The sequence below is a fragment of the Delphinapterus leucas genome, chromosome 15 (genome assembly GCF_059928025.1).
Source record: "Delphinapterus leucas isolate spDelLeu-1000000601 "Yukka" chromosome 15, BTC_Dleu_Yukka2, whole genome shotgun sequence".
NCBI classification, from domain to species: domain Eukaryota; kingdom Metazoa; phylum Chordata; class Mammalia; order Artiodactyla; family Monodontidae; genus Delphinapterus; species Delphinapterus leucas.
The window spans coordinates 62,516,208-62,539,648 of NC_143143.1; the positions used below are offsets into that span (position 1 = coordinate 62,516,208).

General features: G+C 59.4%; 1 protein-coding gene across 5 annotated transcripts in view; it reads right to left on the reverse strand.

Annotated features, from left to right (window-relative positions):
• Positions 1 to 23,441, reverse strand: part of NOL4L (nucleolar protein 4 like) — a 130,254-nt gene that overhangs the window by 13,985 nt on the left and 92,828 nt on the right. For all 5 annotated transcript variants that reach the window (XR_016387907.1, XM_089896684.1, XM_089896682.1 and 2 more), the window contains one exon: positions 15,325 to 15,466. Coding sequence is in view for 4 of the 5 variants with exons in the window: in XM_089896684.1 (XP_089752810.1) it covers positions 15,325 to 15,466 (142 nt within the window). In the remaining variant the exon portion in view is untranslated. The remainder of the gene's footprint in view (positions 1 to 15,324; positions 15,467 to 23,441) is intronic.

Genomic DNA, 23,441 nt, shown 5'->3' on the forward strand with positions numbered 1-23,441 from the left:
CCCCTGCTGCAGACAGCGCGGCATTGCTGGGGGACCTAGGAGGACAAACTTTTAACTAGGGGGTTAGACACTTCAGATAAATTCCAGGCCCCTTTTCCCCACCCTGCCCCAGCCTCCTGCTTGATCAGCTGAGAAGGCAGAGGCCCAAGCTACGCTCAAGCTCCCGGGGTCACTGTCAGGTGAGTACCGCGTGGTTCCTGGTGGCGCCCAGGTGCCCAAGCGGCTCTGCACCTGTAACGAGAGTGGGTGGGGGAGGGGCGGCCACAGTGAATCCTGACCGCCTCCCAGGCCACCCCCTCTCCCAGGCCAGGGTCGCGCACGACCCCACCCCCACCCTCCCAGCCGGCAGATTATGAAGATTTAGTTCCTGGTGCTGGGCACTGGGCACGCGCACCTCCGGAGCGTCCCCATGGTGACCAAGCGGCTCTAGCTCGCCAACCAATCACTGGCCTCCCGGCTGCCCATCAAGCAGCCAGGGCCCAGGGCAGAGGGGGATGGGAAAGGCCTCCGCGCCATGGCACCCCTCCCCCTCGGCTGCCGCAGGTCCCCTGGGCCAGGATGCCCCTCCTTCTGCCCCTCTTCCTCTGGGCAGTCACTGCTCTCTCCATCCTCCTGCAGGGCAGCTCCAGGCTCTACTCAAAGCCACCCCAAAGATCCCCGCCCCCCCTGCCCCCCCTCCCCCGCCTTGCTCAGCTTCATCCCACAGTCCCCAGACTAGCCGCCCTGCTACCTCTGGAACCTCACCGCCCATCCCCTCCTCCTCAATCACAGATGGCTCTGGTTTTCTTCTGGCAGTGCCTCCAGCGACCAGCCTAGATACTGGTAGAGTGAGTAGTATTTACTGAGCACCTACTGTGTGCTGGCTCTGTCCCAGGCTGAGAAACAAAGTAGTGACTATGACCCAGATGCCAGCCCTCCCGGGGGACGGATGCACATTACTGAGACACACAGAGAGTGAATGGGCCGCCAGCTTGCCAAACCACATCCACCCCATCCAGCCTCCTTGGCCGACCTCCCCCTTCAGCACCCCAGCTCCCCTCGGTCACCCCACCCTTTCCCAGCACCAGTCTAATGATCACTCCCCTGTTCCCTAACCTTCCTGCTCCCCACAGCCTGCCCAAGAAGAGTCAGCAAGGGTGCTGGGTGTGTTCTTGGTCCCATGATCTCTGCAGCCTCCTCCAGCCCAGGTCCCACTACCCTGGACCACTTCTGAAGCCTCACACCTCCAGGCCTCTGCTTGGGCTCTGCTGCCTGCCTGCCATGTTGCTTCCAGCTCAGTGAATGTCAGTCCACCTTCAGGACCTGGCTCAACGCTACCTTCTCAGAGCAGGCCTCCCTCCTCCGCTGTCCCTAGGAAGGAGGTACTCAGAGCCCTGAGCCCAGCCTGGTACCCATCCTTCCGAGGGATACTTCATGCCTCCTTCAGCGGCTCAGGGTCAGTCCTGAGAGCTGCCTACCTCCCCACCAGGGCTGGGCCCGTTGCCAGAGAAGCCCCAGCACCCGGGATTCAGAAGTCTCTGCCAGGGTCAAGGAGTTGAAGGGCAAGGATTGACACCCATCCTGGCCAACTGTCTGAGCTCCTCTGAGCTCTGGCCGGTGCCCATTCTTAGCTCACCTTGCAGGTGTGACTTCACATCCTGGCACCACCCCCAAAAGGCCACTTGCTTGACCTCAGAGGGCCTTGTCTTCCTCCTCTGGAAGGAGGGGTTGCTAGGAGGGTCAATGGGCACCACACCAAGCACAGAGAGAGCCAGTCGTCACTACGCTCACTCCCGCAGCGTCACACCAGGAACGGGCCCAGAGGTGGCGCCTTGACTGCCTGCCTCCCGGCCAGATTCCCTCCAGGGAGGATGGACCCTCCTGCCCTGTGCATCTCCAGGCATGAGCACGAAGGAGGCTCGAGTGCTGTGAGGACACACGCGCGTGGGTGTGTGTGAGTGTGTATGCGGGTGCGTGTGTGTGCGGTGTTCCCAGGGCCCTCCAGCTCAGGAGCCCAGGGTGCTGGCCCAGACTCTTGAGCTGCCAACACCCTCACCCCAGGGCTGTGCACCTCAGGCACTGGCTCCAATGGTGGCACGGCCCCTCCGAGAAGGCAGATGCCGCCTCAGTCTGATAGGGGAAGTGGCTGGGCAGATGAGACCCATGAGGCCAGGAGCCCTGACCTCCTGTAGCTCTGCATTCCAAGTTTTTAGAAGAAACTGGAAATATGCACCATTATGTAAATGTCCAGATTTTTAAATACTGGTGACTGACTTACATTGTTCACATTTTGAAAAACCTTACTGGACAAACGGACAAACAAAACGTGGTCTATCTATGCAATGAAATACTATTCAGCCATAAAAAGTAATGAAACTCTGATACACGCTATAACATGGATGAACTGTGGAAGCGTTGCGTTAAGTGAAATAAGTGAGAAGCAACAGGACGGATACTGAATGAGAACACTCACGTGCAATACAGTCGTGTTCAGAGGGATTGAAAGTATATGAGGGGACACCAGGGACTGGCGGAGGGCGGAATGGGGAGTTATTGCTTAATGGTTACAGAGTTTCTGTTTAGAGTAATGAAAACTCTGTTTTGGAAATAATGTGTGCTGGTTGCATAACACTGTCAATGTACCGCTGCCACGCTGCACACTTAAAAATGGTCAAATGGCAAATTTTATGTTTTACAAAATTTTTCACCACAAAAAATTCCCCCAAAACAAAACAAAAGTCCTTGAGTAGGCCAGCGGGCTGCAGTTTACAAGCTCCATTTGCTGCCGCCGCACGTATCCACGGGCCAAGCCTCTCCCGCCTCCACTCTGCATCTGGGGTCAGGGAAACCCAGTGACACACACAGAGCCCTCCTCTGGGGCATAGGTGAGTCACAAGTGCCTCCCCCCGCCCCCCAACATGCCGCCCTTAACCTGCTCATGGGCTGCCTGCAACCTGGGGTCCACTTCCAGCCGACGAGGGAGGCCATGGGCTGTAGGCAGAATGCAGCGGGGCTGTGTATCCTTGAAGACACCCCTTCACCTCCTTTCAAAATGGGTGCCATGTCAGTAAAATAGGATTTATAAGGTGTAGACAATACCTGGCACAAAGAATAGGTGCTTAAAAAAACACCCCGATTCCCCGCCCCCGCCCAGGCCTTCTCACTTCATAATGCACGTGCTTCCCGAGCACGGGTTTTCCAGGCTGGACTGTGGGCTTCCGGGGGCCCCTCGGAGCCCAGCTTGGTGCCAAATCTGAGGTGGGCACGGTAAGGGGAGGTGGGAGAGGGACAGGGCCGGGAAGATGCTGTTCCTGCCCTCGTCCCTTCCTTTCTCGAACACTTACTGGGTGTCAGCCCTGTGTGGGGCACTGGGGACACTGAGGTGAAAAGATGGGGGTGGTCACTGTCCTGGGGCTCATGCTCTAGGGAGCAAAAAACCAAACATAAGGTTCTAGAGGACACTGGGTTCTGGAGAGAGCCTTGGAGTTTCTCGCCCCTCCTGTCCCCCCACCTCCCCCTGCAACCCCTTCCTCCTCTGGGAAGCCCTCTCTGACTGCAGCACCCATCGAGGCTCCAGTTCTGGACCACCCGCTGCGGATCTCACCCCAGGGAGGGTGGAACTAGGGTGGGTGCTAGGCAGGGCAAGCTTTCTGGGAGAAGCCTCCAAGGAAAATGCTGAGAAAGCCCTGGGGCAAGGGCTGAAGCCCCCTGACCAAAGCAGGGCAGGGGGCTGCTGAGGAGAAGAAAAGCAGCTGCATCTGTCCAGAGGCCCCGAGGCAGCGGCTGCATCTGTCCAGAGGCCCCCGAGGCAGTGGTGATGACCCGGCCACAGTCCACGGACTGAGTTCAAACGCCCAAGTTGAAGCCAAACTCTCCCCAGGCCCGCTGGGCCCTGCTGGCAGCCCCCCACCCCTGCTGTCACCCCCTCCGGCTGTGTGCCCTGGCCTCTGCCCTTGTTCCCTCTTCTCGGGACACTCCGAGTTCCCTTCCCTCCAGGGCTTTGCTGAAAGGTCACCTTCTCAGTGAGACCTCCCTGCCCCCACTCTGACACACTGAAGACCTCCCTGCCCCCACTCTGACACACTGAAGACCTCCCTGCCCCCACTCTGACACACTGAAGACCTCCCTGCCCCCACTCTGACACACTGACCCCTTTACCCGTTGTTTTCAGAGTGTTTATCACCTTCTCATATATTATGTCTATGGTCTGTGCCCAGCGCCCCGGTAAGCTGCCCCGGATCGTTCCTGCCTCTCCAGAAACCACACCCCTTCCTCTGGTGAGGGCACCCCGAGTCTTCCAGGGTGAGCATGTGTCCCAGGCCCGGCCAGTCGGCACAGCCCATCACAGCGATCCCTGATGGGCATGTGACCAAGCTCGACCCATGTAAGTCAGTCCAGGGGCACTGGGGAGAAGTACCCCCCCCACCACAGGGGCTGTTGAGCCCACGCAGCAGGGAGGCCCTCACCCGGAAGGCAGGGCTGACAAGCTGGCACAGACAAATCCCCCCTAAATCCGTCCGTGCCCAAAGCCAAAGAAGGCCCTAGACTTTCTGGTTATAGGAGCCAATGATTTCCTTAACTGCTCAATGGCCGGAGGCAGGTTGCATCACGTGTGCCTGGTTTGGTCTCTGAGTAATCCACGGTCCTGCCCCCGGGAGCGCCCGAGGGAACGGAGCCTCCACTGGCCCTCTCCTCACTGTGGGCCACCCCAACCCCAGGAGGGGCTGGCTGCAGGGCCCGCCCTCCCCCAGCACCCGGCACAGCCCTGGCCCAGAGACCTGCCTGTCACCGTGTGGGGAAAGAAGAAAGAGGGAGAAACATCAACATCCCAGGCTGGGGCACGCTGGGCTCTGATCCATTCCTAGTTCTTTCCTCCTCCCGACCCTCTCCAAAAAAATGCGATTTAAGGGAGTCACGCACGCAAACCCATGCCCGAGGAGCAGGTCCGGGGGAGCAGGTGCGCGGCCTCGCTGTCTCCCGACCTTGGGCACAGCCTGCCTCCCCGGCTCCTCTTATCTGCAGTCTAGGGAGTTGCCGCTGACGCCCTCTTGGGCTCTGACACTTTATGACCCTGTGAAAGAACCCAGCTGGCCCCATGGGCACCAAGGGCCCAGTACGCAGAGTGCAGGAGTTGGGCCTGCCGGGGGTGCAGGCCTCCAGGCACGGGACACGGAGCTGGAAGTGACCCTCTTGTCTCCACCTGGTCCTTGTCTGTGCAGCCGTGCCAGGAGGCCCCTCCAGGGTGTGCACCCCACCCACGGCCGGCCAGCCGGAGCCCTGAACAATGCCAGCAGGACAGGACGGCCCCCAGCCTGTGACTGCAGTGACAGGGACAAGTGCAGTGCGGGGCCACAGGGAAGCGGCGGGAATGCACCCCTCCCGAGCATTTCCACAAAACCAGGCCTCCCTGGCTCCGGCGAAGGGCAGCTCCCCGGTCTGGGCAGGACACAGGGCCCACCACCTGTGCCCGGAATGCCTATGGGCAGGGGAGGACTGCGTGCCCATCTATGTAACGTGGGGCAATGCGCTGCTATTCAAATGGGGGAATTAGTGATGAATGGGGGAAATTGTTCCTCCTTCTGTCCAGTCTCCAGAAGGAGACAAAAACCCCTTTTACCTCGGCAAACAATGCCCTTATGTGGGCGCCAGCACCCCGCAGTCCGCACAAGCCCGGCTCTGTGCGAGCCGCCAATCGCCACACCAGGCTCTGGGGCCACAGCCGGTGGCGCCCTCTCCCAGGGGCGACCCTCGCAGGCTCCCGAGGAGGGCTGGGCAAGAGCGCGAAGGTCCACCGGCCCTGGGACCACAGGCCGGGACCCACCAGCCCAGAGTGCCCACTGCAGGCTGCCCGCTGTGGCCAGAGGTGCGGCTGGGCTGCCGCAGGAAGCGCCCCCTCCTGGCGGGCTTCCAGGCAGGGGAGAGGAGGGGGCGTTGATAATTCACACACACAGGACAGAGCCCAGAGGAGGCGGGGAGGGGAGAGCGCTGGAGCCGCAGCCCTACCGCGGCCCGGCGGCCCCCAGGATGTGGAAGAGCCAGCCCCGCCTCCCCCCTGCCACGTGGCTTCGGGCTGCAGTCCGGGGGCCCTGACTCTGCTCTGAATTTGGGGTGCGCGCCTCGCCAGGGCTGGCCTCCGCTCTGACAAAGGCCAGTGGCCAGGCTGTGTTGACATGATGCATAGTTCCCAGGAGCACCCGGCTCCTGGCAGGCTTACCCGGCTCTTCCTCCCGGAAGAGGGCCCTGGGGTCAAACGGGGGACACCGAGGAGCTGGGTGAGGCGGTGTCACTGGGACCCCACCATCCTGGGCGGTGGGGCCACGCCGGGCATCTGCCCCACAGTCTGCCCTTGGACCCCACTGCCCGCCTAGCTGCCCCTCCTGAGCACTACCCCGCTCCATCCCTGTGGCTCCAAAGGCCTGGCCCAGCCCCTGCTCCCCATCCCAGCTCCACTCCTGCGCCCAACACCCCCAGCACCTCTATTCCACAGCATCCACCTTCCTGCACTTTTATGACTCATTCCTGAAGGTGGCATCAACACCTGAGGCCCTCAGAGTCCAGAGCGGCGCTGTCCAACAGAAACGTAACGCAAGCCACCTACGGAATTATCAGTTTTCTAGTAGCCACATTAAAAAATGTAAAAAACAAAAAACAAGTGGAATGAATTTTAATAAACTACTTTATTTAACCCAATATATCCAAAATATTATCATTTCAACTAATAATTAATTCCGTGTTAAATCTGCGATACCTTACATCCTTTTTTCATACAAAGCCTTTGAAACTCAGTGTGTATTTTACACGGTACACCTCAATTTGCACGAGCCCTTTTCAACAGCAGTCTTGGCTCCCATGTTAGCGCAGACCCAGATTTTTGTGATTTCCCCCTAAAACTGAAATCATTTCGCTCAGTGCAGGGACCCTGGGGTCTCAGCCCCTAGAGAGGTGTCCAAGTTACAGGTGAGAGTTGGGGTCTTGGGGCAGGTGGCCTGAGCAGGGTTGGTGGCGGGGTACTGGGGGCAGGCGCCGCCTTCGGTGGGGGTGGACACCAAGTATGTGGCAGGCGCCAGGCAGACTCATCGTGCCTGATTTGCACAACCACCCCCCGGAACAGACATCAGGAAGGAACCAGAGGATCCCAGAGGGAAGTCATCGGCCGTCACACAGTGTGAATGGAAGAGCACAGATGAGCCCCAGTGCTGCCTGATTCCCCGAAGCACCCACCCCTCATGCTCTTTCCTCTTTTGGCCTCGATTTGCCCATCTGTACTATGGGACAGCCCCCACCCCTGCCACTGTCCCACTTTCTGCCGGCCCTCCCCAACATATCCTGGCCCAATGTGCCCCGGGGGAAAACACTCCCAATATGGACTGCCTGGGTCTTTGTCTTCCCAGGCCCGACAGTCTCCCTGGCCCCACCCTCAAGGCCAAACACAGGCAGTGAGCCCTCAATGCTAATTCAGTGTGCAACTCTCTAGCTGAGATGTCCCCTGCACCCCCACACCCCAACCCCAAAACGAATGAGCAAAGAGAGCCACTTCGGGCAACCATGTGTGAATGATTCATGGGGCAGGGCCCTAGCCCCAGAGCCTGTGTGCTTGTGTGTGTGGCTTCTGAGGGCCTGGCAGGCCTTCTGCCAGCCGGCCAGGAAGCCCGTCTGGGTTCGGTGCATCCCAGCCCTTAGGTCAGAGTGATCAAGCCAGCGTGGCCCCAGTCACTTCCTGGTTCCTGGGAACGTCGCCTGTGGACAGGCTCTGGTGGCGATGCCTCTCCGACACACCCCTCTCCCGGCCTCCTCTCCAGCACACAGCAGGCCTGCCTCCACAGAGGGGCAAGAGGCAGTTGGGTTTCCACGTGTCCTGGGCTGGGGAGGGGGGCAGAGGGGAGCAGGGCTCTGACACCCCGATGGCTCAGCAGGCCTAGGCAAATCTTCCAGGTGTCGGGGGGGATCTCCCTCTCCCTTTCTCAGCAGGTGGACTTTACCTCTAGGGCCCTGGAGCGTGTCCTGCCCTATGCCCCCACCAGGCGTCTGGGGGCCTGTGAGGGCCTAAGACCCTGGCAGCCTGCACAAGGCCAGGGCTGTGCAGGCCTGGCCTGCTCCGGGGATAAAGGGATCTCTCGGCGCTGTCTCCCAGCCTCCCTTACCCCGCAGCGGCAGGAGGCCAGGACAGCCCAGCATTGTCCGTGCCGCCTGCAGCCCAGCTGATGATGGGCACTTTCCTGTGACCCGGGCCCGGCAGGGTGGCCCACGGCCAATCCCCAGAAGGGCTTGGGCCGTAGTTCTGGGGTTGGGGGGCGGGGGCAGGAGGCCGCCGCCGCCACTGCCTCTCTCCATCCGGTGTGGATGTTCGGAGCCTTGAATAGGAGCAAATAGCTACTGCTCTAGAAGGAGGGAGTATGTGACCTGTAGCCAGAAAATAAGGCCCAGACACAGCTTCCAGTCTCACCTGAGAAAGGTGGAGTCAGGACCAAGATCAGGCGTGGGGGAGAGGAGGCTCAGTTTAAAAGCCCACTGCAGGAAGCCATCCCAGGGAGGCCACTGTGAAGGGGCCACAGTCCCCCCCCACATGTGACAGTGACCAGGGAGGATGCCCAACAACGAGGGCTGGGTCCACAGTGAGCAGGCTGCAGCAGGCTGTGAAGCCTTGGGGCCCCGGCTGGGGAGACAGCTGCTCCAACCGCAGGGGTGGGCCCGTGGGAGGGTGGGTACCATGCGCACAGAACACGAGAAGTGGCCGAGGCTCAGGGGTAACGCGGGTGACCGTCTCCGAGCCTGCCTGGCCTGGCCCCAACCCCACTCGCAGTACAGCCTCTTGGCTCTTCCCTTGCACAAGTAGCTTCCATCCCCGGCCGGGAACACTCCCATGGCATCCTCAGTGCCCGGCACAGTGGCCAGCACACAGGAGCTAAGCTGTGCCCAGGCGCCTTCTCCTTGGACAGAAGAGCTAACTTGCAGCTGCCCGTGGGGCTGCCCATCAGTGAGGGAGCCTGGGACGGGTCTGGGGTTTGCAGATTAGAGAGCAGGATCCTGGGAGATGTAAGGTCCCCCAACAGGCCCTGGCACACGTGGGTGGTGAGTGGGACAGGAACTCAGGAGATGCTAGAGCAAGCTGTGGGTGCCCAAGCCACGAGCTTGTAAAGAAAGCCGTGGTCAGAACCCCACAGGGCGCAGTGGGCAGAAGGGATCAAGAAAGACCTGGATGGATGAGGAGACAGGACTGGAGCGCATGGGACAGTGAAGGGTCGGGTGGATGGGGTAAAGTGAGGCGGACTCCTGACCCACCTACAGCCCCCTCAGCCTGTGAGTGCCAGTTGGCCACGGACCCCAGGCTCCGGCTCTTCAGCAGAGGCTCCTGCAGCTGCCTGGCCACCTGAGAGGAAACGATCCCCTCTCCGGTCACCAGCCTTCCCTGTCCACACACTGTCCGGTCCTCACCCCGCCATCCAGTGACGGGGAGGGACTGGCCCCAGGCCACACAGCAGGCAGGCAGCAGAGGCAGAATCTAGCCTGCGCTGGCTCACCGTGGCTGGGGTTAGGGCACACTCCCCCTGCAGACCCACCCTCCGTGGAGACCGGCCCAGGTGGGTGAGGACAGGGGAGGCGGCACTGCTGTAAATACCGAGCCCCCTGGGCAAGCAAGTCACACACCTGCTCCCCAGGTGACCGCCCCTGCTGCTGCCCAGTTTGCATGTCTGGGTAGTGGAGCGCCACACCCAAGGGCAGCAAGAGTCAGGAGGCAGGAAGCCTTGGTCTTCTCACAAAGGGCTTCTGAGACACACCAGGATTAATGGCTGCAGTCACGCAGGCCACGCTCCAGACAGCAGCCAGGGATCAGAGGTGAGCAACTTGCTTAGGACCCCACTGCAGGACCAGGGCAGGCCAGGACCTGCTCGGGAGAGCCACGGCAAGGCGCCAGGGGCTGCCGGCAGGGGGCCGTGTCCGGGAGAGACCCTGGGCCCACAGAGGCGGCTTCACCTCTCTCCTTCCTCCCGGATCCCTTGCATGCAGCCCCTCACCTGGCCTGGGCCCTCTCTCCTGGCTGAAGCTTGGGGCCACAAGGAGCTTCTGGAGACATGTGACCCAGGAAATCCCCAACCCTGGCATGCAGCATCTTCCTCCCTTCCCAGCCTCCTCCTGACGTGCTGCCCAAGCTTCCCAGGCTGTTGAACACCCGCCTTCGACATCACAACGCAGCCTCCTCCGAGAGGCTTCCGCTGGTCCCCCGTCTCTGCCACTAGCTTCTCAACAGCCGTTTGCTGGGCACCTGCTCTGAGCTGAGGGCTGGGGATAAAGCCCAGAAGAGGACACTCGGCCCTGAGGCTGCTCTGTGCCGCACCGTTTGTGACAACAGGAAAGGGGGGGCTGGGATGTCCTTCCCCACGAGTGGCCCAAACATAGGCTCTGGAGTCAGAGACACCCTTGTTGGCCTCTTGGAGTCTGGGCACGTCACCTCTCCCTCTCCCTCTGCACGTCAGGCCTAGTCACAGCTCTGAGCTCACAGGGTCGCAGCCAACCTGCTACCAGCGCAGAGCTGGGCAAACAGTGGGCTCAGGAATGGGACCTCCAGTCACCGGGATGACCAGACAACCTTTAAAAATGCCATTATCAGCGATGGGGAGAGACGAGACACCATGTGGAACAAAACGTGGGTCCAACACTACACGATCCCTCCCCCCACCTTTTTTTTTTTTTTTTAAAAGGAAACGACTTCGATTATATACACAGAAAAGACTAAGAAAAACAGCACTGGTAACACTGGTAACTTTGTCATTTTTTTTTTTTGCTCCTGTTTTTTTTCTGTTTTCTACAATGAATGTAATACTTGTGAAATAAGGTAAAAAATAAGATACGTTTCTTCAAAGACACATCTCCTGCCCTCAGAAAGCTTACAACCTGGCGGGGATCCCACGTTCTGTGTGCCTGTCCCTCTCCTGCAGGTTCCTTGAAGGGGTGAGGGGTTATCAGCCTCCCAGGCCACAGGGCTTGATATTCATGTGACAAGACTGGTGGAGAGCCCTGAAAAACCAAAGGCTTAAGCCAGGACCCTCAGCGCCTTGGTCCAGCCTCAAGATGTGGTGATGGCCACTGGAGGAGAGACTCCAGACGTCCAGTCTGCAGGCAAAAAGCACCGACACCATGTCCCTGGAGGGAGGGAAGCCCTGAGGTCCAGTGGGTCCCAGAGGCCCAAGGCTGGAGGAGCCTCTCATCTGAGAGGCACAAACAAGAGGCCCCCCAGATGCCCCACAGCTCCTGCCCAGCAAACCCCAATGGCCCTACAGGAAGACAGAAGCAGGACCCCCGGTTCTGCCCTGGCGGTGACTTCCTGTCTGCCCGGAAGGTGAGTAATGTCCACTCCCCACCCCCCGCATCCCTTCTGGAGGCCAGGCCTCACATTTTCCGCTCAGGAAGAGGCAGAGCAAGAGGCCTGGTGAAGCACATCAAGGGGAAATGGAAGGAGAGGGCCCTGGCCTGGCCATGCATCTGACATCCAGCAGCCTGTGGGCTCACCTGCCCGGCCTGCGCCCTCTTTCACTTACTCATTTAACAGACACTCCCCCTCACTTGCTCTGTGCCAGGTGCTATGCTGGGCACCAGGGAACTGGCTCTCAGGGTGCTTAGTCGGTCACTGGGGAAGAGATGGTCATCAAACAGATACTCCCACTGACGGGGCATAACTACAGATGGATGCGCTGTTTGGTCCTAAGTCAATGCCAGACCACCGTGTCTCTGGACGGAGTCTCAACAGTTGGCTTCTTCCAACTGTCCTCCTCTCCACCCCCTAAATGCAGCTCCTGGGTGTTTTTCCAGGCACCTATGATGAGACCAGGGCTCCGTGTGGACTCAAAAGAAAGCCCAAAGCCTCAGCTGGGGCTTAGTGGAGGGTCTGGAGGGGAGCTGGCTGTACGTGGACTGCAGGCAGTGGTAGGGACAGCCTGGATCACTCAGCCCTGGATCACGACTCAGAGAAGGTAGTGCTCTGAGTTTGGGGGGACAGCCTCCTCTGGTTCCCAGGCTCCCGTGCCCATCTTCCGGGGAACCTCACACACGACCTCGACGCCTGCCAAAGAGGACAGAGGAGGGCAGCAGCCTTGGCAACCCCTCCCGACTCTGGCCAGATCATCCAAGTTCTCTCACTGATCAACAGTTTCCTCCCCTGAGACGGGACAAGAGCCCTGTGCTCACCCACAGCAGCTCCAGCCGCCAGTCAGGAAGCACCACGGGGTTCCCCGGCCAAAGCAGCCAATGCTGTGATTTCAAGAAGCCAGGAACGGGGTCCGTGAAAGAGACCTGTGAAGTGAGGCCTCGCAGGCAGTGGCAGGCTCGGGGACAAAAGCACAGCCGCGTTTGTGTTCGTGGTGAGCACACTCCCACAGCTGCTGAACCTCAGACAAGCTCCCAGGAGTGAGAACTGGCCTGATTCATTCCTGGTCTCAGCCATGGGACCTGCCCTGCCAAGGCCCAGCCCTTATCTGCCTTTGCTAAAATTTGAAAAAGGGGGAGGGAGGAGGAGGTGTTGGAGGAAGAGGAGGGCCCCCAATTCACATCCACCAACAGGTGTGAATCTGTGCAAACTGCCTGGTTTCTTGAAATGCTCTGGCTGTATCCCTGAGCAGCAGGGGTGGGATGCCGCTCCCTGGCACGGCCTTGGGAGTCCCCACACTTTCTGGCTAAAGGAAAAGACCCAGGTGCTCAGACTGGGGGGTATCCTCAGGAACAAAGAACCTGACTTGGCGGGGGCAGACCTCTATCCCCTCTGGAGGGTGTGCTTGGGGGTAGGCCTCAATAAATGTGTGTTCCTTTATTCATTCGGGCAACAAACATTCAGCAGGCCCCTATGACGTGCCAGGCGTGCAGAGTCACCGGGGACAGAGCAGAGGGTGAGATCCACGTGGTCTGCCCTTTGCGGAGCTCACAGTGGGGGCCTCAGACTGAGGACCCCCAACGCAGGACCGAGGGCCAGAGACCGAGCGCCAAGCCGTCCTGGGGGTCGCTGGCGTTGGGGAAGCTTCTGGCTGAAGGCACAGGAGCAGGGAGTGGAGACCAGGGAGGGCTGTGCCTGGACGCACACAGAGCCCCTGCTTGGCCTGTCGCTGCCCAGTCCTTCTTTAACAACAGGGGACATGAGAACACCCTGAAGCCCCCAACGGTCTCCCACCGATTCACTGATGGGAGCGGGATCTCAGCTCACGTCTACACTGCAGGCACCTTCAGAGGGAGGGCTGGAGGGCTGGCCAAGGACTCCAGGCCGGGTCTGTGCCCAGCTTTGGGAGCCCACTGGTCTAGACAGACACGGGAGTCACCACCAGATCTAGGACCAGAAGGGCAGCAGAGACCAAGCCAGCCGGTCTCTCAAAGCCTGCGACCCCCTGCACTGGGTCTGGGTCGGCCTCCGGCCAGCACGTCAACCCACAGCCTCCAGACACAGCCTCTGATGAAACAATTAAATTGATGGTATCGTGGTCAACACCATCCTCCCTGTCTCCAGCTCTGGCTCCCTGCCCTCATAAACACCCTCGTCCTGTCAGCGGGCCAGCCTGCCCCGGCCCCAGCACCCAGTCAGGAGGGACCTGGGCGGCCGGAGGGGTGGGGGACACGTGTGACGACACACACCCAGGTTGGCGCCGCCACCTGGCTCCTGCAGGACGGGCTGCGGGACACACTGACCCCATTAGCCTCCGTGGCTGAGGAAGCCCTGTAAACCCCACAGAAACACTCCCTTCTGCTACCTGATCCTGGAGGCCCCCCCAAATCACCACATCTCCCTGGAAAGTATCTCTGACAGAGCTGAGACACCCCCCCACCCCGCCCCGCCCCCCGCCAAAGGGTGGTTGTAAGCAACAATAACACGAGTTTTTTGAGAATGAGTTGGGGGACTATGGCCCCCATTCAGTCCTACTACTCTGGGATTTTTAAAAAGAAATGCTCTGGATCCTTCCTGGGAAGGTGTAACCGACAGCCTTGGGCTGAGCTTTGCTGGTGTGGCCCTCAGTGTGGCCTTTGGCTGCGGCCCTCAATCAGCTCAGATGAGGCGGGAGGTCAGCTGCTGGGCACGTCCGGGCCCCAGAGCCCCCCGACAGCATGCGCTGCCCCTGACCCGCTCCCCACCCGCGGGAACGCTGGAGCTGGAAGGCGGAATCGGTCTGGGAGGCTCGCAGCACAAGGGGGTCCTGCTGACCTCATGCAGCGTCAAGGGACAAAAGCCTTTTCTTTCCCAGCAGCCTCGAACCCCACTCCTCACAGAACCACACCCTGGGCTCCCCAGCCCCAGGCGCAGCCACCCCCAGCGGCCTCCGGGCTGGGTCTCCTCCCAGACAAAGCCGGATTCAGACCTGGGAGGACTGTGGGGAGGCAGGCACGCGGGTTCCGCCATGGAGACGAACTTTGACCCAAACTGCAAGGCTCCTACCCCTTATTTACTCTTTAAGGCTAACCCGTTTCACAGAGTTCACATGACACCCCTTTTTAACCCTGCACCTCCCGCCCACATTCCAGGTCCCGACCTTCGACCCCTCCTAATTGCAGCTCTACACCCCAGTTCTCTCCAGCTCATCCCCCACCCCCAAGCACCTCCTCTGGAAGAGCAGAGCCCGGCCCGCCCGGGACGCTGTGACTACAGGTGCCACCCCACGCCCACAAATGCATCTAACTGAGGCAGGCACCGGAGTCCCAGAGCCCAGCCCAGCCCTGGGGCTCAGCGTGGGAGCACCAGAGTGGACCTCTGGGGTCTGACTCTGACCCCAGCGCTCCTACCCCAAGAAAGGAGCCTGTGTTCCAAGAGAGGCAAGAGAAGGCTGGCTGGCAGGCCCTGGCGGGTGACAGCTCCTCACCAGACCACCTCTCATCCCAAGGGCCTGGGCACACACGTGGACAAGCGCACTGCCTGCTCGCTGACCAGGGGAAGGGACGGGACCCTGGTCCTGTAGCCTCACATCCAGGCCACAGAAGCCCAGCTCTTGTTTTCGTTACTGGGCAGCTGGACTGTTCCGGGTCAGGCACACTGTTAACCTTCCCAGACCTGAACCGTGATAACTTCAAAATCCATATCCCACCGGCCTGTGCGCATCAGAGCAAACAGGGAGGACACCATCAGGCTGCCTATCCGCGAAGAGCTCTGAGCCCTTCACCTTTGGGAGGGACAACTGTTCTCCCCGGAACCAGGGGCTGGGGCAGTGGGGCCTGTGGAGGCGCTGAGAACACTGGGGGCAGCTGTCAGCCTGGGCCCAGCCGCCCCCAGAGGCTCCAGCCCAGATTCTACCCCTGCGCCCCCTACCCCCCCCCCCAGGGATTCCTAGGACCCTGCAGGCGGGGACACAGCCCCTCCCCCACCAGCCACAAAGGGACACTCACCGTCCTCTTGGCTGTGGAGGTTCTGCGGGCTCCGCATCCTCTCCTCCTGGCTGGGACTCAGGCTGGAGGCCAGGTGTGGGTCAGCTGACATCCATGTGGAGTCGTTCATATCAAAATCTTCACTGCTCACAGAAGTTTCATCCTGATCAGGGACAAAGAAGTTGGGCGTTCAACAGGGACGGGCTCTCTGCAGCCCCTCGGCAGCATTCTGGGTGAACCCCAAGGCCCGTGGGCGTTTGGAGGTGCCCCCAAAGGCCGTAGGGCGCCCCCAAACCTTGCAGTGGGGGCTGGGTTGCTCCCCCTACCCTCCCATGGAAGTGGCTCGGGCTCTGGTTCCTGTCGGAAGCCGGGGCTGAGGGCCGGCGCTGTCTGTAATTGAAGACAATTACGAGGTTTCGCATCCTGTAGGGGCGGATCGCAGGGCCTGGCTCTTACCCCTGTGAGCCAAGGCTGAAGCAACCGCTGTAAACAAGGGCCAGTGCTCCCCACTCCCTGCCCACAGCCCGGCGACGAGGGCTCACTCCACGCAGGGCCAGGCGAGCAGAAGTGGGCAGCAGGACACGCCGGGCACCACCGAGGCCAGGCTGATCGCGCCCACCACGCCTGCTTCCCGACTCCCGTGGAGCATGCATGGAATTCCTTTCTCCCACTCCCCCAGCCCAGAGGACATTTCTGTCTTCCTCCTTCCTAACCTTTGCAGTGCTTCAAAGATATGCTCTTGGGCGGCTTCCAGAGCTGAAAAGGCCAGCCCCAGAAGTATAGAGAAGGAAGGGGGTGGGGCAGGCGAGGGTTCGGATCAGACCGCAAAGGGGGTTCGGCTCAAGGGCCTGGGGGGCCGCCAGGGCCTTCCAAACAGCCGGAGGGCCTGCTGGAGAGGACCACGCCTGCCTCCTCTCCCCTCGCTGGCTTCAGTGAGACCTTGGCCAGTCATCCGGGAACCCCCGGGGCGGGGCCCCTTCAACCCAGCCCTCCAGTGGGAAGGGACCCCACCTCCTCCTGGCCCAGCCTCTTTCAGGGGCAGCAAGCAACTGTGTTTGGGAGCTGGCTGTAAAACGCAAGAAAGATGACCCAGCGGCTCCCACACCCTGGAGCTCTGGCTTTGCCCCTTCCCCTCCCCCAGCAAGATACAATGGCCTCTGTGGGCCCCCAGGAAGGACCTCTGGCAGAGCACTACCCCCCAAAGGCCTCCCTCCAGGGGCCCCTCACAGAGGTCTCTTTTACAGCGAGCAAACACACTTCGGTTTGAACTTTCTTCTGCTGCTGTCCGAGGCAGACACATCTGCTCTCCAAGTGCTAGGGAACCAGCGTGGATTATCCTCACTCCCTCCCCCACCAGCCCGGCTGGCAGGGAGTTTCCTGGAATTTATAGCTTCTGTGCAGCACGAGTGTGCACCTCTGCGGCTGAATCAGGAGGACTCGAGCCTGGCCAGAACGCCAGCTCCGCGCAGCTCAGGGGTCCCCACGCAGCACGCCCAGAGCCTCAGGGGACGGGGACCACATGTGCTCTCATGCCCTCTCCCCACACACGCACGCACTCTGCTTCCCTCCCACAGGCCGCCCTGCTCCTCATGCACAAGGACGCTCACTCACACACTCACTCAGACTGTGTTCTCACACCTGGAGGGAGGAGGGAGAGACACACGTTCAAAAGGTTCTCTCTGCACAAAGGGCAACACGACTCTCCCTACGCTAACAGGACAGGACCCAGAGTGAGGGGTGGCGGGCAGGTGGGGAGAAGGACCCTTGGAGGGGTAGGGCCATACAGGTTCTGGGAGCCAGGAACTGGGCCATCCTCGCTTGGGGCCCTGGCTTCTTCCTGGCTGCCCAGGGGTCACTGTGCTCAGGGTATGACCTGAAGTCCCTGCTGAAGCAGGAAGGCCCTCTCCTGGCTCTTGGGTATTGTCGAAACACTCATGGTTTAAAGGACCAAGTATTCTGTTCACATCTGGGAGTAACATCTATTCAAAATGCTCCGTCCGTTTACTCAACAAGTATTTACTGAACACCTACTATGTGCCCAACACCTTTCTAGGTGCTGGAAAATTCAGCTGTGGACAACTCCTGGCCTTCTCAGTGCTCACTGCCCAGTGGGGGCGATGGACAATCAGCAGAAAAACTCATAATATCGGGGGCGACGAGGGCTACAAAATAAAGCAGAATAAAGTAGAAGAAGAGGGAGAGGGACCTGCAAGACTGTGTTTGCCAGGGTGGCCAAGAGGAGCCTCACTGGTCAGGGGACAATCAGAGCAGAGGCCTGCAGAAGTGAGGGAGGTTGCTGGAGAGGGGGCGGTCCATGTGGGGAGTACACCACGCACCGGCACGTGCTGGTGGGTTCCAGCAAGCAGCCCGGAGGCCACAGTGGCTGGGGGATGGGTGAGCGGTGGGCAGTGGAGCCATACGGGGGAGCCATAAGGGGCACATCATCTTGGGCAACCATCTTCAGCTCAGAGAAAGGAGTGTTCCACTAAACACACAGGTTCTCACTGAGGAGTAAGAAAAAGTCAGAACTGCTGGCTGCAGCACTGAAGGCTCCCACATTCTAGCCCCACCTGGCAAGCGTTTAAAACAGTAACAACAGGGCTTCCCTGGTGGCGCAGTGTTTGAGAGTCCGCCTGCCGATGCAGGGGACACGGGTTCGTGCCCCGGTCCGGGAAGATCCCACATGCCGCGGAGCGGCTGGGCCCGTGAGCCATGGCCGCTGGGCCGGAGCGTCCGGAGCCTGTGCTCCACAAGGGGAGAGGCCACAGCGGTGAGAGGCCTGTGTACCGCAAAAAAAAACAAAACAAAACAAAAAACAGAAACAACAGAAGCCAATGTTTATCAGGTGCCAAGTGCACCACAGGCCCACTGGGTAGGTGTAGTTATCAGCCCCATTCTACAGATGAGGAAGCTGAGGCTCCAAGGGGTGAAGGCACCTGCCCAAGGTCACGAGCTAACAAGTGGCAGAGCCACAGGTGGGCAGTCCTGAAGGCCCAGATGCACCCTCCTTCCTGCCCCTCACCTGGAACGCCTGCACTGCCTCGGTGCCCCACAACCCAAACTCCAAACGCACGTCCGTCCCCCTGGCTCCATCAACTCCAGCTCAGTCTCCATCATTCCTTTCCTTACACCCTCTGCCTGCCTGTACCATCAGCCCTGGCACTTAGGCAGGCACAGAACTCAGCTGCAGCAGGCAGAAGAGTGGCTCCCTGCCCTCTCTTTCCCCAAGAAAACCTTAAGTCCTCCCAAGAGCGGGGACCAGGCTCTATGCTTTCTGGACAAGGCCAGCGAGACCAGTCAAATTGGCTGAATCGCCTGGCGTGATACCGGTGTTTAATGAGGACGCGGCAACAGTTTGACAATCAGGGACTTGGACCCACTGAACACAGTTCCTGAATGGAGACCATATGAAACCTGGACCCTGGCTGCTGCCGTGCAGCATCCCCCTCCTGCAGCTGCCAGGCGCCCCCATGCAGAGCCTCAGGTTTCTCTGGCTCAGATCACTTAACTATCCACCAAAATGACCCCCCTCCGCTTCTCCCTGCCCTGACAGGTCAAACGGGGCAGAGGTGGGCTAAATTTTACATTGAGTTGCAATCACCCGATAACGAAGAGCAACCCAGTGCCCACAAATGAAGGGCTCTGCGGCAGGGGTGTTATGAGATTTCCTCGCAACAGCCCCGTAGAGAAAGCAGGCACCCGTGTCAGGCCTATCTCCAGATCTGGTGCCCGCCCCTTGGAGACCTGCCTCAGCTGCCCAAGGGCACCGTAGCTAGTGGCAGAGCTGGGATCTGAACCCAGGCTGTCTGTGCCCAGAGCCCACATGACAGTCCACCACACCGAGGGGCCCCCTCACCACACTTCCTCTCTTCAATCGGAAGAATCAGATTCCTTAACAACAAAGTGTCTCAGGACGAGACCCAAAGGAAACTCCATGGGAGACGAAGCTATATTTACACCCATACCCACACCCAGCTCACTCTCATCAATGAGTCGACGCGCACTTACGGGGCATCTACTATGTGCCGGTGTTATGTTAGGGGCACCAAGACTGTGGCAGGGCTCCTTTCCTCCAGGGCCCTGTTATTAAGGGAAGGACAGAGAAAAATTCTGACCCACTTGTAAGCGCAGAGAGAGAAGGGGGCTGGGGAACCCCCTCTCCAGTTATCTACCGACCATCAAGCTCTCCCCAGCGAGTGTTCCTACAAGCCCCAGGGCTCTGCCACATGAATCCCTGTTTTGCGGGTGATGGTTCTAGCTAAGCTTCTGACACCACTGATACAGCAATTTTTTAAGTGAGAAATCAAACTTATTAAACCTAACTTTAAAAACCTGCCAAACTCTTAAGTTCCAATCAAAATTAGCTCCCACACCCTCACTTCCAGGGCTGACCTGGGACAGAGGGCTTCCCAAGCCCCCTCTGCCACCCACCTGCTACAGCAGAGCTCCCAGCTGCAGAGGGCAGACTGTAACCTCACCGGCTCACACTGGGCCCAGGCTCCAGGAGCAGCCCAATTACACAGGCAATTACCAGTACACAGTTCAGAGCCCATCGACGATGAGCAGAGGGGGGCACAGCCGGGCCTGAGGGACCTGCGGGAGATGCCAGCGCAGGCTATGAAGGGCCAGGCCCAGAGGTCACAAGTCGGGCACTTCTTGTTTTTCCCTCTGGAATCTCAAGGGAACTCAGCCTACTAATTTCTCTTTCTTTAAACAAACTTCAATGAAACTTACATTAGAAAATAAGAGTGTGTACAATCCATTACTTCCAGGTCCCCTCTCCCTAGACCTCACGTGACTGGCCAGCCAGTACCCCCGGCTCCTCTCACCTTACCTTCGGACACCCTGAAGCCTGCAGCCTTGCCCACCTGTTGACAAAAGTCCATCATTTATTAGGCACCAAAGGACCTGAGCCACTTGCGGGTCACAGGGCGATCAGGTCAAATGTTCTTCTGAAAAGGGAACACAAGAGTTGGGGCAGGGAGAGGGGGCAGGCAGACAGCACCCAGACAGCCCCTGGGACACACCCCAATCTGGCAGCCCTGACTCTGGGCAGAAGGAGAGGAGCCGACCAAACCCTCCCTGCTCTTATCTGTGGTCCAAAATTCACGGGCAGGTTCAGTTTCTCTCCACCCAGGTTCGGAGGCCCTTCCTCCTCTGCAAGCAATAGCACCAAGCACGGCTCAGCCCAGGAGGAGGAGAAAATGGGAGACCAGAGGGGAAATGGTGGAAACGCGCCTGTATCCATGGCACGTAACCAGGGGCAGGTGCTATCAGTAACCTGATTATTTTACAACTGGGGTCACTTTCTCGGGAACTGGGTTCCTGGTGCCTCTGAAGTTGAGCCATTTGCATCCTCCAGGACAGGGATCCTGGGCTTTGCCTCCACAACATTTTCCAGGCCTTTCCTCAGAGCTGTAACTCTATCTCTACCACTTGCTTTGAGAGAGAAAAGGAGGAGGATTTGCTGTGAATTTAGTGCAGTTGTGAGCCGTAAGCCCTGACCAGGAGCCTTCTTGGGTGTGTGTTTCAGAGGAGGGGCGGAAGGCAGGCATGGGCCAGGCAGGAAACAGAGCCCCTCTCTGTCCAGCCCTTGGGGTCTTTTTGATGAGAGGCTGAAGCTCCTGCCAGAAAGACCACCAGGCTCAAGGCAGTTGCCCTGGCACCGGCCCTAACCCAAGCAGGCGGGCACCAAGACGGAGAAAGTGAGCACCTCCTTCAGGAACACCTGCAGGCCCCTTCCAGGCCCTGGAAATTCTTCAGTGCGAGGCAATTCCCCCCCTTGTCTCCATGTCAGCGAGCATTACACACACAGCCTTCTGAGCATGCCAAGGAGGTACTGAACCGCATTTGACCCCAACTTAACCACTTCAGTTCATCAGATGGCTTATTAATGGAAGACGAAAACCCTCCAGGATCCAAGGCAACAAGGGTTCAAATCCCTGTTGGGAAGGAACAGCACAAATGAAATCATAGGGTGGTCGGAGCCACAGCTCCTGGGAGCTGCGGGGCCCCAAGGCTGCTGCTCATGCTCCTTCCCAAGCCCACCTGGCCACCAGGGGAGGAGGCCAGCCTCCCGGGGACACTCCCACACAATTCCACTCCTTCCTGCCAGAGTACCTCCTCTGCTTCCTAGTCGTACAAGCATACAGGCTCATCTGGGAAATGGGAAGTGGGGAGGGCTGATACAGCTGATCACCTAGCACATTCTAGGTAGCCCCCCCTCCTCACACACACACACACACACACACATGCACACAGCGTCTGTCAGAAACATGTTCGCATCTACACAGGGACGCTCTGTTGTCTTTGCTGTCATGGGTGCCTGGATGCTGGGGTGAGCATTTTCAACACCTTCCTACTAGTGTATTGAGTGTAAAATGGGCTTTTGTTTCCCAAGCAAAGGCAACTGGCTGTCTTCCCAGCACTCCTCACCACGAGGGCCTCACTGATACCCCAGGCCCTGCCTTGAACAGGGGTCTCTTTAAAAGGGAGGCTGGAGAGATGAGCTTCAGTAGACAGGGTTCTTCCAGCCAAAAAGAGGGCTGGAGAGAAATCACTCTGCACTAATCCCCTGCAGGAGTTTCCTTCCAAGAAAAGGGCCCAGACAAGTCAAAAAAGTTCTTGAGCAACTCAGGGGCAGTTCAGCTCCACATGGCCCCAGGGTGACTGAGGCCACAAAAGCTTCCCCAAATCGGCCTTTCCAGCTGGGAGGAAGGCCCTGGGTGCTCTGGTCCCGCTGTTCCTCAGGAAGGTGCTGAATGGGGTCTTGGCACCCAGCCATGGTGCAAGGGTGTGGGAGGAGGTGCTGTCTCAAACCCTGACTCTCCAGGACAAGCCCAGCTTGAGATGGGGTTAAATTAAGCTTGATATTATTCATTCACGGACACACTGAGGTCCTAATGGTTTTCCAATATAGGGGTAATTTACTACCTGGGGGCTAAACTACCACTGGGGCCTGGGCCCTAAATGGGTCTTTCTCCCAGAATGACCTGAAATCCAGAAGCAGGGGGCAAGGCAAGAAAGGGCCCCTGGTCAGGGCTCTCTCCTGAGGAGCTGTGAGAGCCCCACAGCCCTCTCCCCATGCCCCCCACCTCGTAGGACAGGGGCCCAGGCTGGGGTTTCCAGCTGATTCTGGGATAAGTAGGGCTTTATCTCAAGGGAGGATCTATTTCAAGCCACAATCCTTCTCAGAAAGAGGAGGAAATCACAGAGTCCAAACACCATTTCAGGTGAAATCAGGAGGTTATTAGTCTCCCCTCAGAGCAGACAGAAAGAAAAATCAATGTTTTAGAGGGGGGGAAAAAACGGTTCCATTTGAATTAATAGGTTTGTGGCTTCTCCATTGATCAGTGCCTCTTCACACTTTCTTTTTGTGCTTTTGTGTTCTTGGGGAGGAGGGAGGAAGAAGGGAATGGGGAGGAGGGGGGTGGGCCTCCCGATAAGGAAAAGGACGCTCTAACCTTAACCTTTCTCCAGGAATAATGCTAATTAGCGAGGCTTAGTGAGAACTTCCCCCAGGAAGCGCGGCCCGCTAGGGACGACCGGACTCAGGCAAACGCAGCTCCAGGTGGGATTGGGGGGTGGGGAGGGGGGTCACTTCTGAACCTGAGCTGCTGGAATAAGAACGCGAATGGCACTCCCCCACCGCACCGCCGGAAAAAGTGTCCAGCCTTGGAGAAGCGGAGAGCGGCGGACGGAGGTGTAAATCCAACTTAACCCGGGCGCGCGCCCTCACTCTGGCCAGCTGCCCCCGCCCCATGTGCCCCCGTCAGTAAGGAATGCCCCTGCGACAGGGGCCGCCGACGCCTCCAGCTTCCGCTCCGACCGAACACTTGCCAGGGGCATCAGGTCCGCTCCGGGGAGGGGCGGGGGCCTGCCGAAGTGGGCTCAACTCTGCAAACCTCGTCTCAACTCCCCGCGCCGAGGCAGGGAGCCCCTCCCTGCCACTCTACGCTTCCCGTCCTCACATCTCCAAACAGTCCACTTCCCTTCTCGCTACGGCCGCGGTGGCGGCAACCCGAGCCTGACCCCCACCCCGCCGCCTGCGAACGCCTTCCTCACCGGGACGCGGTGCCGAGCCCGCTGCAAACCGTGTGGCCGCAGCACAATACCGCGGCGCGGCGCACACAATCACC